The sequence below is a fragment of the Dermacentor variabilis genome, chromosome 5 (genome assembly GCF_050947875.1).
Source record: "Dermacentor variabilis isolate Ectoservices chromosome 5, ASM5094787v1, whole genome shotgun sequence".
In the NCBI taxonomy this organism is placed as follows: domain Eukaryota; kingdom Metazoa; phylum Arthropoda; class Arachnida; order Ixodida; family Ixodidae; genus Dermacentor; species Dermacentor variabilis.
In genome coordinates, this window is record NC_134572.1 from 160,587,541 (window position 1) to 160,602,807 (window position 15,267).

Consider the following 15,267-nt stretch of genomic DNA (forward strand, 5'->3'; position numbering starts at 1 on the left):
ATATGGTGTCTCGTCATCTTAAAGTGACAAGTTCCTTTAAAATGAATTGTCTCAAATTGAATTCCAAATAGATGACAATGCACTTAAGATGAACATTTGATAAAACAAATTTCCATGGTCCCTTCATGTACAGTTTAATTAAATGAAGTCCATACATGCCACATGGTGTACCGTACCAGATGAGAAGAGGCAAGGAGGCTAAACAGGTACAAGTTTGCCACAATGCACATGGGAGTGCAAAAAGAAAAACATGATTTAGAGAGCGACGGAATGAAGAGAGAGAGGGGGCAAAAGAAGATAAAATTTCAGCAGAAGCCTTCAGAGATGATTATTGAAGTCAGTCGTAGCGTTCCACTTACCCTGCTGCTGTTCATCCTTCCGCCTCTTTCTTCCTCTTCCTACGAGCATGACATTGCATTAGAATGTTCCTGCTATTCGGATGTGGTGGGTAACCTGTTGATGGTCAGTCGGACATGTCAAATTGTACACTTGGGATAACTTGAAAATGGATACCTCCTCCACATTGAGCATAAATGCTTACGTGCGGTCTGAATTCTTCATCCTAACGTCTTTATACAACTGACCGTCAGTTAAATCTGTCACGGGGTTGTTTCCAGAAGAGGGTTATAGCGCCGAAAAAACACAACACACAGCAAGCGAGACGGGACAGGCGCAACTTCCAACTGTTTATTCACCGCGTATGCGAATGAATATGAGGTGAACCTCATATGAGGTAACCTCATATTCATTCGCATACGCGGTGAATAAACAGTTGGAAGTTGCGCCTGTCCCGTCTCGCTTGCTGTGTGTTGTGTTTTTTCGGCGCTATAACCCTCTTCTGGAAACATGCACCAACTAGCCCCCCAACAAGTATTACTCACGGGGTTGTCATCTTTGTTCGGAGCAATTCTTTTTTAAAGCTAGTCTGAAAGGGCAGCTGCCACAGATGTATTGCCAAGGAGATAGCCAAGTAGCTGCTTGAGTGGCAATGGAAGGAAGAAAAGTGGCCATCGAGAAGCATTCTGCAACCCCTTTAAGTTTTATAACAGACTTAATAGCAGCCTTCGACGCTGTTTCTTTTTTCCTTCCAAGCCATGTCAAGCATTCCGTGCAGTAGAAGTGAAACTTTCCAGTTTTAGCACCTTTGCAAATGTACTCCTTAAAAAGGTACTTAATTACATCTACTCTGGCTCAAGATCAGCCATACGAGCCTTTCTATCTGGCCTAATCTCGAAAGAGGCGACAGCTATAATCAGGCAAAGACTGCCTGATGCTTTTCACACTATCGTATTGTTCCCGGTACACATGGGAACCAATGTACATCCCAGCAAACCCAACCCGAATGAGCTAGCTCATGACGAAGTGCAAGGTCTAACATTCTGCGATGGTCCTGATACACTAAGCAGTCAGGATTGTGAGCATAACTCGGACCCATTACTCTTTTCATGAAATAGTCAAACAGTGTCATCTTGGGCGCAGACAATTCCCACTCCCACGCCCAAAGCTAACTAGACCTCAATCTTCCGCATTGAGAATGTTACAAATGAGATCTTTCCCTTCGAGAGGAAGAGAGAGAGAGAGTAAAACTTTATTCAATGTAAATAAAATAAGGCACGATGGTTGGAGCCCCTATTCCAGGGCCCCACTGGCACGAGCGGCTCGCTGGGCTTGGTCCAGAAGAGCCAACTGGCTCTCCCGACCCTCGTCCGCAAGCCATGCCTCCCACTGCCTATTCCTCATTAGTGGGTGTTGGTGTAACATGGGACTGTCTATGTGCGGAGGCCTCCTGGGGCACTCCCATGTGATGTGTTTTAGTGTGGGTGTGTCTGTGCACCACGGGCACTCGTCAGTGAACCTCGTGGGGTGTACTCTGTGTAGGTGGTGCAGGTTGGGGTATGTATTCGTCTGAATACGACGCCAGTCCCTCTCCTGTTCGCTGTTTAAATTGCAGTGAGGATGTCCAAAACGTCTCCGCTCCTGCCTTTGCTGTAGGAGGATGTCACGAGAATTTGGTGGAAGGTCGTCGCTAGGCCATGCCGTTGCTTGGACGTTCAAACCTCGAGCAATACGGTCTGCCCTAGCGTTTCCCGCCAGTCGCTCGTGTGCCGGACACCAGACGATAGTGTGGTGCCCCTCTAGTTGAGTGCCTAAAATTTTGATTATTGATTTGGGTGCCGTTCCTTGTAAAAACAGGCGGCAAGCCGCTTGCGAGTCGGATAATATGACAGCCGAATTGGTTTGGCGCTCGGCGTCCTGAATGGCCAATGCGATGGCTGCAGCCTCTGCCACGCATGCCGAGGCGGTTTTGAAGGATGCTGTTGTTATGTTGTTGTTGCATGTAGAGACTATGGTGAAAGTGTCGGAGCTGGCTCGACTGGCATCCGTATAATACACCCCCGGTCCCATGCCAAAACGTTTGTGAAGGGTCTTTGCCCTTGCTCTGCGTCGTCCGGGATGGTACTTGGGGTGCATGTTTTTAGAAATTGGGGCCACCGCGATGTGCGATCGAACATTGCGGTCTATCTGTGCCGTTTCCTCTCCGCAATACTGGGGTCTCAGGGGAAAGCCTAACCTCGCCAATACTTCCCTGCCCTGAGTTGAAGAACAAAGTCTTTCTTTCTGGGCATATAACGTCGCGACTGCGTACTCGTCAAAAGTATTGTGCAGGCCCAGTCCCTCGAATCTCTCTGTGCTAGCGCATTCGGGAAGACCAAGGGCGGCTTTGAAGGCTTTTCTTATTATTGCATTTGCCTGTTTAATCTCTTGGTTTGTCAAGGCCTGATACGGAAGGGCGTATGTGAGTCGGCTAATTACGAATGCGTGAACCAGGCTGATGGTCTCTCCCTCAGTTAGGCCGTCTCTGCTTCTTGCCACTCTCCTTATCATTCTGGCCACGTTTCCTGTGACCGCCTTTAGTTTTTGTAGGGTGTGAGATGTTCCAGCATTCTGCTGTATCCACATCCCCAATATTCTGAGTGTCTCCACTTCACGAATTGGCGCCCCGTCGAGATTCAGAGTGAGCGGCACCCAGTCCTTCTTTCTTGCGTATTTCGCACGCACGCCAGCGCCATGCATAGCGAGCGTGCGGCAACGCCACCCGCCCCCACGGTGGGAGCAGCGAAGGCTGCCCTACCTCTCCCGAATTTGTCCACAGTGGAGGCCTCTGCTGGTGCTGGCACCAGTCAGCCCAGCTCCAAGGTCAAGACAAGCCCACCAACCACCAGGACGGTGGGCTCCAAGGCCTTGTCTTTAGAGACAAGGCCTTCGCGGAAAACACACCGCTCGCAAGTGCGCGTGTCCAGTGCCTCTCAAGAGGCCATGGACACAACACCCAGTCAGAAGGCGCAGTTGACGCCTAAGGAGCGGCGCGACTTTGTCGACCGCTCCAGGAAAGACAAAACTCCAATTACAGGGCCTCAAAAGGGCGCTGTAAGCTAAATCAAATTCATTCTTTTTGACACATAGCACATTTATTTTAATATGGATACACTAATTATTCAGTGGAATATCAGAGGCCTGCTTTGCAACCTCGATGATGTCCAAGAAATCCTTAAAGAACTAACTCCAAAAGTGCTGTGTGTCCAAGAGACTCATTTGAAATCTAAGCATAAACACTTCCTTCGTCACTATGTTATTTTTCGGAAAGATCGCGACGATGCCCTCGCATCATCTGGCGGCGTAGCCATCATAGCTGACAAATCTATAGCCTGTCGACACTTACGGCTACAAAAACCCCTCGAGTTAGTGGCCGTTCGTGCTGTACTTTTAAATAAACTGATAACCATCTGCTCTTTATACATACTGCCGCATTTTCAGCTTCACAAACAAGAATTCCAAACATTAATAGATCAGTTACCCGAACCATATCTTATGCTTGGAGATTTAAATGCACATAGCAACCTATGGGGCGACTCGCGCTGCGACGCGAGAGGTCGCCTGATTGAACAGTTCCTTTTTTCCTCAGGTGCATGTCTTTTGAATGGGAAGGAGCCCACGTATTACAATCTGGCAAACAAAACATACTCCTCAATAGACCTTAGCATTGCATCTCCTACTCTTCAACCTTACTTTAAATGGAAAGTTATTAAAAACCCATACGGGAGTGACCATTTCCCTGTAGTTCTAAGCACACCAATGTGTAATGAATGCCTTCCACAATTACCTCGCTGGAGAACTGACTCAGCTGACTGGGAAAAGTTCAGAAATCTTGCTTCTTTATCCTGGGACGACATGTGTGCTTTGAGCATAGACGCCGCGGTTGAATATTTTACGGTTTTTCTCCTTGACACCTCCTCCAAATGTCTCCCTGTAACAAGTGAATTGTCCACAAAACGCCGTCTTCCGTCGTGGAACGATGAGTGTCGAATAGCGCGAAAGAAGCAAAACAAGGCATGGGGTTTACTTCGGGATTCTGTGACAGCAGAAAATCTAGTCAATTTCAAGAAGGTCAAATCCCAGGGTCGGAGAACGCGGCGACAAGCTAGAAGAGAGAGTTGGAGAAAGTATGTATCGGACATTAACCCTTACACTGACGAAACAAGGGTTTGGAATAGAGTGAATAGAATAAAGGGCCGACAGTCTTACTCTCTGCCTTTAGTGAATACTCAAGGCGACAGCATGGAAGATCAGGCGAACTTTCTTGGCGCACATTTCGAACAGATATCCAGCTCTTCGCACTACTCTGAAACATTCCAAAGGTACAAAAGGCAAATAGAAGCAAAACCACTAGACCGGAAAAGCACAAAATGCGAGGCATACAATAGACCTTTTTGCATGGTAGAGCTTCAGGCAGCCCTAAACACCTTCAACAAATCTGCCCCCGGTTCTGACCGCATCCTATATGAAATGCTAAAATACCTGTCGCCTGAAACACAAAAAACCCTTCTTTGTCTTTACAATTCTATATGGTCGTCCGGCCACATTCCCTCTGCTTGGAAAGAGGCCATCATAATTCCTATATTGAAACCGGGTAAGGACCCTTCTTTGGCAAATAGTTATAGGCCTATAGCATTGATGAGCTGCTTATGCAAAGTTTTTGAGAAGATGGTAAACAGTCGCCTGGTACATTATCTAGAAATAAACAAGAAATTAGATCCATATCAATGTGGCTTCAGAGAAGGCAGGTCGACGACAGGTCAGCTTGTACGCATGGAAATGTATATCAGGGATGCGTTTGTCCACAAACAGTTTGTGTTATCAGTGTTTCTTGACATGGAGAAGACGTATGATACTACGTGGCACTTCGGGATCCTTCGGGATCTTTCTGCAATGGGCATTCGCGGCAACCTGCTGAGAATAATTGAAAGTTATCTCTCTGACAGGACATTTCGTGTTACAGTTGGCAACGTACATTCTCGACCATTTATACAGGAGACAGGTGTACCGCAGGGTGGAGTACTGTGCTGTACGTTACTTATTAAAATGAATTCCCTCCACACCGTATTACCTCACGCAATCTTCTATTCCGTCTATGTGGACGATGTACAGATAGGGTTCAGGTCATGCAATCTTAGCATCTGCGAGAGGCAGCTACAACTTGGCTTGAATAGATTCTCAAGGTGGGTGGACAAGAATGGTTTTAAGTTGAACCCCCAAAAAAGCACATGTGTCTTATTTACAAACAGGAGATGTGTACTACCACAACCAGACATTAACCTTCATGGAGAAAGACTAACTGTTAGCCCTGAACACAAATTCTTAGGTGTTATCCTTGACACAAAGCTTAACTTCATTCCCCACTTAAAATATCTTAAAGAAAAATGCCTGAAGACCATGAACCTCCTCAAGCTGCTCTCTCGAATAACTTGGGGCAATGACAGGAAGTGTCTGCTTAGCCTGTATAAGAGTCTCGTACAATCACGCCTCGACTACGGAGCCGTGGTGTACCACTCCGCAACAGAGACTGCGCTAAAGATTCTCGACCCAATTCACAACCTCGGTATACGACTGGCAATAGGCGCCTTTAGAACGAGCCCTGTTGAAAGTCTCTATGTTGAATCCAACGAATCGTCTTTACATCTACGCAGAACATTCCTAAGTTTGTCACACTACACTAAGGTAAAATCAGACACCGAACATCCATGCCATTCCATCGTTAGCGACCTCTGTGCTGCCAGACTTTACCGTAACCTTATTAGAACTCCTTTGAGCCTGCGCTTGGAAGCAATGGCAGAAAAAACAGACATACACTTCCCAGAAAATATTCTAATGCCTCCCACTCGCCTTCCACCGCCTTGGGAATGGCAGACCATGGAGTGCGATATCTCTTCTGTTGCAATAACGAAACGTGCACCTGAGGCACACATACTATCACACTTCCTCGAACTCCAAGCGAAGTACTGCTGTGCCGAGTTTTATACAAATGCTTCCAAGTCATCTGCTGGTGTCGCGTATGCAGCTCTTGGGCCATTCTTTTGCACCTCCGGGGCTCTAAATCCCAACACAAGTATTTTCACAGCTGAAGCGTACGCGATACTCTCAGCTGTAAAACATATCAGCCAAAGAAATCTCAGTAAGGCCATCATTTTCACGGATTCATTAAGCGTAATAAGGGCCTTAATGAGTTTTCGAAAACACAAGAACCCTGTTTTTAATGAACTATACACACAACTATGCCTAGCCTTAATGTACAACCAAAACATCGTCCTATGTTGGGTACCTGGCCATAGGGGCATAAAAGGTAATCTAGCTGCTGACGAAAGAGCAACGTCAGTCGCCTTTAATGAAACGGATGTGAATAGACCCAAAGCAGCAACAGAACTTAAGCCCTTCTTACGCCATAAACTAAGGAAGTACTGGCAGGATCAATGGGATAATGCAGTATTGAATAAGCTACACGTTATCAAACCAAAATTAGGTGTAATATGGGACTATTCGCACGCACCCGAATGAATTCCGATTTTTCGGGTGCGCATGCCATGTCCGCCGCCCTCGCGTATTCCACGACTGCGTCTATGGCCTTTTGAAGGGTTTCTTGCTTGTCCCCGTAGGATCCCTGGTGAGCCCAGAACGTGATATCATCGGCATATATCGCACAACCGAGATTCGGGTGTTTATCTAGCTCCAGGGGTAGCTTTCTCATCCCTACATTGAATAGCAGTGGAGAGAGTATAGCTCCCTGAGGGGTACCTCTGTCGGGACAGTTGAAGGTGTCGGACCTCGTGGAGCCTAATCCGATTGTGGCCGTGCGGTGGCTGAGGAACGAGTGCACGTAGTTATAAATTCGCGTTCCGCAGTTCACCGCTTCCAGTCCCTCCAGAATAGCGTGGTGGGAGATGCTGTCGAAGGCCTTTTTGATGTCCAATGCCAGTACAAATTTATCTTCCGACCCTCTGTTCGGGTGCAGGACCTCGTGCTTTAGTAGTAGAAAAACGTCCTGCGCTGACACGTGGGGTCGGAAACCGAACATGTTGGAGGGGAACATGTTGTTTAGCTCTATGTGGTTCGAGAGCCGGACCTGCACAACCTTTTCAAAGAGTTTCCCCGCGCACGACGTTAGGGAGATGGGTCGAAGGTTGATGTTACGAGGCTTACCTGGTTTTGGAATAAGAATAATTCTTGCTTCCTTCCATTCTTTTGGAAGGACGCCGTCCTCTGTCCAGACCGTGTCACTAAAGAATTTGGTCAAGCTCTTTAGCGTGTCGTCACTTAGATTGCGAATCATTGCGTTCATGACCTGATCTACCCCTTGGGTCGTGTTTTTCTTGAAGGAGTGTGCCGCTGCGTAAACCTCTTCAAAGGTTATGGGGGTGTCCAGTTCCGGTTGGTCCTGACCTTCGTAAACGGGTTTGGTGAATTGCCCGGTCGGTACAGTTCCTACGTATATCTCTTTAATTTTGTCTATCATGTCAGCTTCCAGACCTTCAAACTCGTTTTCAAGCAGCTTGATTGTGCGATTCGCGACTGTTTTTGTTCCTCCCGGGTCAATCATACTTCGAAGAATGCGCCATGTTTTCTTTGTAGTCAACGTGCCCCGAAGCGAGTCGCTGAACTGACGCCAATTGCTGTCGCTTAACTTTTGTGCGTATGCGTTAGCTTCCTGCGCTAGCTGAGCTATCCGTATCCTGAGTTTACGATTAAGCTTCTGCCTTTTCCACCTTTTTGTGAGGCCTCTCCGGGCTTCCCAGAGATGCAAGAGGTGACGATCCACGGCTGGAGCCTCCGTTGTGGTTTCAATTGTTTTTGTGACCCTAGAGTGAATAACTCGGATCTGCTCGGCCCATTCTCCTACGTCTGTTATGCTGCCGATTGTTTTCTGTTTTTCACAAAATTTGGTCCAGTTGGATAGCCTTGCCTTGCCAATAGCTCTTCGAATCCTGGCTGCATTAACCGATATGCTTAAGATATAGTGATCGCTTCCTAGGTTTTCACCTAGGTTCGTCCATCGCGTCTCACTTTCGTTGTTGGTGAACGTGAGGTCGGGGGAAGTGTCCTGGGACACGCTGTTCCCAATTCGCGTTGGGAGATCCGGTTGAGTTAGCTGGAAAAGTCTGTAGCGCTCTACAACGTCTGCTAACAATATGCCCTTGGGATTGACTCTACTGTAGCCCCAGTTTGAGTGTTGTGCGTTAAAGTCGCCTAACAATATTAATTTGTCCCTACCTTGAGCGAGTCGCACCGCGGTGGCCACCACGTTTTCAAAATCCGCCTGTTTTTCTCTGGGAGAACTATAAACATTGACAATAATTGTTTTAGGTTTGCCCCTTTTCTGCGGCCAAATCGTGATTATCTGGTGCTGAATAGGTTCCCGAAAAAAATAATTTACGCTAATCGCGACATCCTTCTTGGCAAAGGTGGCTACTTGAGGGTAGTCAGGGTGAGCATAAAGCTCGTACCCTTTGAGTTTTTTATTTTGTTTCCCTATTTCCTGAATACAGATAACGTCGGGAGGGGTTGGCGCCGATTCTATGTAGTGCGTGAAATTTGCCAATTTAGTGCGTAGCGTGCAACAATTCCATTGCCAGATTTCATTGTGTCCGGTCTTTGTGTTGTTTGCCATATTATCCATGGATATTACTGTCGCTATCAGTGTGCTCTATAGCTTTCGGTGTCCTGGTAGGAGCTCCCGGACTTTGACTGACCCTGTTTCGGGGGACGGCTGCGGCTTTTGTTTGCACATCCTCTACCATTCGTTTGAGTTTGTGTAGCTCTGCGAACATTAGTTGCATGTTTTGTGCTAACTGTTCCAGCGTTAACGAATGAGGAGAGGAAAGTTTAGCCGCTTTGCTACGGACATCGACCCACGCTGCCTTGAGTGCAATGAAGAGTGTTGCTCGTTAGCACACATGCTCTGGCAATGTTCTGCATTACAAAACGCATGTTTTAATAAATAAGAAGACTGGGAAGAGGCCCTTAAAAGCGGCGATCCCCAGGATCAACTAAGGGCTGTGCAGCTGTGCAAAGGGCCCGCGAACGAGCAGAGGACCATGGTCTTCGGCCCCAACGTGGGAGTGGCCCGCAACTACGACCTATTAGCTCCTTAGGACCTCAATAAAGTTTGTTGACTGACTGACTGATTGGAGGAAAGTAGTTCCTTTCAAAACATATACAGTCAGGTTCTGAAGAGCTTTGACACCTTTTCATAAAAGCCCATCCTCTACAGCAAGATTAGCTGTTGCAGCAAGCAGGTGGTAATCATAATTTTTGCCAAATATTTGAGCTTCAAGCACGAGTGTGTAATGCTAGACCACTCTCTCCATTTTTGCTGAAGCTATGACTCTAAAAGAAATGATAGTACTGCTACTTTAACATATATTGGCCTTCCGTCATGTCGTGGTGCAACCAGCCTGGGGTGCACCCGAAAGGAAGATTGTGAATTTATGCACGATCCCTGTTGTGCTACAGGGATCGAAATGTCATAGTGTCAAAAAGTCCCATATACACTTTTTCCACATTATAAACATAGATTTTCTTTCCATCTTTTCCGGATGCATGACATATTGACCTGACCCGTATGAATAAAGTTACTCAGCAAATTTTTGAGCGATAGTGGTCTCTTTGTGAATGAAGCCTCGTACCGAGGCGGCCATGCTACAATGAACAAGCCGTATACCGCACTTTCTCCATATTCAGTGCGCTTCTGCTTTATTCTTGGGCAATAAAATATCAAAATCCGTGCATATAACGCCCACTTGACCGGGGATGCCAGCACGACGACACAAGGCGACGACCGAGTACGTTCTGATCGGAACCATTGAGCATGTTTAAATAAGTTGCAGTAGCTTTCAGCCCAAAACGGACGAGGCAAGCTCAGCGATACAGGTATAAGTGTTTTTTTTTAAACATCCAAACATGCAAATGGCAGAGAATGGGCTGAACCCATGGGCTGAACCATTTGGCTGTACAGCTCCTGAGCTCCAATAGGTGATGGATGCGTCTGGATGAATAAGACCCTATGCGGGGAGATGCACGAAGGAAGAAAGGAACGCCTCCTTTCTACATGCGCAAACAAAATGAAGAACATACTAATTTCCTCTTTATGGCGAGGAGACAACTGCGGTCACCGCGGCCGGCACAAGGGCCAGGGCAGCTTCTAGTTTCTGGCATCATCATCATCACCACGCCGAAATGACAATCGCAATTGCCGCTATCATTTGGCGAGTTTTCAAGCGTGCTGTGGTGTGTACTGTGGCTCGCGGTTCACGCGCAGGTGACACCACGCGATGGCTCCAAAAAAGAAAGGACCGTTCTTCTTCCTCATGCGAGAGCTTCAGAACGAGCGCAAGGAACGCAACCTGCCGTGCTCTCTGGACGCCGTCCGAGAAGAAGCAGGAGAGAAGTGGAAGGTATGCCGGCACCCGAGGTCCCATCGTTTAGTCGCTAATTTACAGTTTCGTTCGGTTATTTCGACCTTATTCGTTATTCGAAGGTCTGGAGAGCAGTTTTAACCCGCACAACGGCGCTGCGGTAACGTCATGTCGTTTGCGCGGGCACCCGCCGCGTTCTTGTGTGTCTCGGCCGGTGTCTGCCGGTTTCGATACGTGAACGCAGCAGTCATGCGTTGCCGCACTTTCTGCTACCCGCGCGGATGAAGTTGGATGCTGTGAAGCGTCGTACTGCATTGCCATTCATTGTTGTCGTTCTGTTTTACGAGTTCAAAAGAAAAAAAAAGAAAAACTGGCGTTACTTTGCAGACGCTCTCAGAAGAGCAAAAAGCCGTGTACGAAGCCATGGCGAACGACTTCAAAGAGCGCGGAAAAGGAGGATTACACAATAAATTCACTTCAGATGGTCGCAGCATCGCCGTGAGTAAACATCAATACAGTGCTTGTTGTTCTGTTACAGTGTTGTGCTTTACGCAAGGAGTTTGTTAACGCGTTGGACACAGTCACCTGAGCTAAGTATTTTTTTTAAATAATCATTGGAACCTTTGTTCGCGAACCCGGGGTTCGGGGCTTTTCTTGTTCCTGTCTGAATTTCTCTTTTATTTTCTTCGGCGTCGCGCTAGTGATTTCAGCGTGCAAATACATTTGTGCGAGACTTAACGTAAGCGGTTGTTGACGAAATGAAGTATATGAGGGTAGCCACATGGACTTGTTGGTCTGGCATGTACTTTGCAACAGCGCAGACATAACAGGGATGTAGAATGGCACATCAGACGAACACATAGCGCTATGTTTGTCTAATGTGCCATTCTATGTCCCTGTCGTTATGCCTGCATCATAACCAGGTAGAAGGTGCTGACGAAAACTATGCTCGCTCGTTCTGGCGCCTTTGTCATTTGAGTTCACAAAGCATGTGCACCGTTTTCAGAGTGTATTGAAAGAAGAAGATGAGAGAATACAGCTCCGTCGGGACATGATAAGTAGTATTCATCGTTACGTTGACGATATTGGCACAGTTGACGGTACGCATACTTTTGACATTAGTCGTAGTCACTGTGAATGCAGTGTCAAGTAACAGCATGCTCGTCGTCGTTGTGTTGTTTCACCTGATTGTGATATCTCAACTCACCCCCCCCCCCCCCCTATGACATTCCTCATTTTTTTTTTCACATCTAGAGATCAAAAGGTGGCCATTTTATATATTGTCCTTCAATATACTCTGCGAGGCGAATGGCATCTACTACCCACTAGAGATTGGACTTATAGAGTACTCAATTGAACAAGGTTTTATAAGAGCCTACCACAAATTCATTGACCCAGGTATGAGCTTGCTTCTTTTAATATTTTTTTTTTAATTGGAAGCTTTGTGCATTGTAGCTTCTGATATTAATTTCCAGTAACTTGTTCTCAGGTCCAATACCTCTTGGATTTGCAAGTGCTGCAAAAGACCACAGTAAGTTGCGCTATTGTTTACGTTAGCTTTGAGCAGTGACTTGTTCCCTAGCAATGTGTATATTGGTTATACTAGGACTCAAGCTTGCGATTTACTTAGTCTGGTTTGTACAGTCACCATCTGTATGAAAAATGGAATGTGCAATCACATGGCCAATAGCCTGGTTGGCCACATGTTGTGTGGTGCTGCGGCAAGATGGGAAAACAAAATAAGAAGGGCACCGTTCCTTTTTCTGCTTGCATACCCGTCATGAGCATTTCTTTGAAATGCTCATGAAGGGTACGCACTCCTGCCTATTGTGCCATGCCTGCGAACGTGAACAGTTCTATGTGAATTTGATGTGGACTTGCTGCATCTGACGTAGCTTCGGAAGCATTGGAAGTTAAACCGCGAGTCTGATGGGCAGCGTGATTGCCCTAACAGATTCTTCCATTATTCTCCACTCACAAGCAATATCAACACAGAAAGTGGGAAGGGCTTTCAGACTGACTCCAACCAAATAACTGAATTTTATTAGCCCGATGTTTTGGAGCCCATTCGCCTCCTTCCTCAGGGAGTAGTTCTTCGGGGGGTGGCGGTCTGCAGCTTTTAAAGGTTCTTTTGTAAAGAAAGGGAGGGGAGAACAGAAGGTCGCAGACGGGAAGGTGGGGAGAAACAAAAGGGGAGGGGAGGATTGACGGCTGCCGTGGCGCTGGGGGGGCGGTGGATGAGCTGACCGGCGCTGGGGAAGCTTGGCCCTCGAGAGTGCTGCTGATGGGAGGTGAGGGGGTGGGGGAGGTTACAGGGCCGTGCCGACGTTTTTGTGTTGGTGAACCGAGCGGGAGTCTACCTGGCTGGGCATCCTTTTCTTCTTTTCGTCATGTTGCCAAGGCCATGGACATACACCGAGGGTAGGTTGCCCTTCAAGCGGTTTAAGTTACCCCCCGAAGCCACCCCCCGAAAAACAACCCCCACAAGAAGGAGCTGAATGGGCTCCGAAACGTCGGGCTAATGCATTTCAGTTATTTGGTTGGAGCCAGTCTGAAAGCCCTAATCAATTTCCCTACCAGACAGGCAATTCTGTTGAAATGTTTAGCTTGAAGAAAGAGGGAAGCGTGCTAGAAGAGGTGCAGACTAACAGGAATGACTCGCTGGCTCCTTTTGTTTTTCGCATGTCACCACAGCACTGTGTGACATGCAGCTGGCTGGGCTAGTTCCTATGCGCTTACACGCTCATTCATAGGGATAACAATATTACTTCATAAAGTTGCCCCGCAGGTACCTTGACTTTCGTCAAGCTCGTAATCTAATGCTTATCTCACCAGAAAAAAAAAAGGCAGTATTTCGTGGAAATAACTTATTTCACAATTAAGGCATTCTTGTTATACTTAAAGGTACACTAAAGCAAAAAATAATTGAACTTTTACACGATAAAAAAAAGGCCACTGGTATAACAAAAAAACTGAAGGCCAATGGTGACATTGCCTTGTAGTTCCCCACACCTGGCAATTGCAATGTCACTGATTTTGACGGTGCCTGTTTGGACTTTTTTATTTGGTAACTAGGGGCTACGTTGTGTTCTAAAGAAAGCCAAAGGCAACTTGACAAGTTTCAAGAACATTTACCCAGCCACAATGGTCCAAATATGAAATAACACTTAGAAATTTGTGATGTCACAGTGACGTACTGGTGCTAGGTTTTTGGTGGAGAATAAAAGGTGTAGGTTTGGCTTTCTTATTATGTTCTAGTAACAAATTAAGTAAAAGCTTAAGAGCATAAGAAAACACACATACATGTGCTTACATACAAACACCGAAGAAAGGACACTGCTTTTCACTTGTGAAAGGGTTGGTGTGAAAAGCAGGGTTCTGTCCTGGGTTCCTGTGTGTGTGTGTATGAAAGTGTATTTTCTTGCATTCTTATGCCAAGATGTGTTGCCAACTAGCCCAGCTACAAGTTATCCTAGTAACCACTGTTTACTGTGAAATTAAATTAGAACAGGCTTTTGGAAGAATACTTCAGTCTGAAATGATCTATTACTTTGAGTACGACTCTTTATGCAGTCATAGTGGAGCAATGCTACAAAAACAAGGATGAGGGAGGAACATAAGGATGAAGGCCGACTGCCAACAATAGATGGATGGAAACAACTTTATTTTGAATCTGGCAAATTTGACGACCCGGGCTCAGGTCTCCCATGAGGGGACTTCGAGGCCTTGCCTCGTCACCGCCTCTCGGGCTTGCTGGACAGCCCACTCTTGTGTCTTGAGGTTGGAGCTGCGCAGAGCGGCGGCCCACTTCAACACAAGAGCCTCCGGAGCTACTGCCATTGTAGCTGATGTAACCCGACACTCCCACAACATGTGTGACAGCGTCGCTCTAGTTTCCTGACATAATTTGCAAAGAGTAGTCGGGTATTGCGCGGGGAAAATGTGCTGCAATCGCACCGTACTGGGGAATGTTTGTGTTTGCAATTGTCGCCAGATGACTGTCTGGCGACGCTTCAGCATGGGGTGAGGTGGGGGCAGCAACCGCCTGCCTAGCTGGTAGTGCTTGGTGATGTCATTGTACCTGACCAGGCGTTCTCGCGTGTTTTGAGCCAGGAGTTCCGAACTCGAAGAGGTGGTCTCTGATTCTGCGCGGCGGGTCAGTTCTCGCGCAGAGGGGTGTGCTACCTCGTTCAAGTTAATGAGGCCCTCATCGGTGGGGGTGGCGACGTGCGCTGGAAACCATATGATCGCGGTGTTATCGAAGTGCTGTCGACCAGCTTTCCTTAGAATCTGGAGAGCTTCGGAGGAAATGCGCCCCCGCGCGTAGTTGCGAACTGCGGATTGTGAGTCGCTAACCTCTCAGAGGGGGTCGGTAAGCGCAAGCACAATCACTACCTCTTCTGCTGTTTTGGGGTATTCCGTTGCGACACTACACGCGTGCGTAAGCCGGGAGCTAACGTCTACGACTACCACCGTGAACCGGTGTTCTCGTGTGTATTCTGCGGCGTCTACAAAGTGTGTA

At 47.1% G+C, this 15,267-nt stretch overlaps 1 protein-coding gene across 1 annotated transcript in view; it reads left to right on the plus strand.

Moving 5' to 3' along the window:
* The first annotated feature begins 10,545 nt into the window (after positions 1-10,545).
* Positions 10,546-15,267, plus strand: part of LOC142583286 (protein maelstrom homolog) — a 60,057-nt gene continuing 55,335 nt past the window's right edge. Inside the window, exons 1-5 of the mRNA XM_075693694.1 lie at positions 10,546-10,784; positions 11,133-11,243; positions 11,752-11,845; positions 12,000-12,143; positions 12,235-12,276. Of these exons, the coding sequence (XP_075549809.1) occupies positions 10,662-10,784; positions 11,133-11,243; positions 11,752-11,845; positions 12,000-12,143; positions 12,235-12,276 (514 nt within the window). The 5' untranslated portion in view covers positions 10,546-10,661. The remainder of the gene's footprint in view (positions 10,785-11,132; positions 11,244-11,751; positions 11,846-11,999; positions 12,144-12,234; positions 12,277-15,267) is intronic.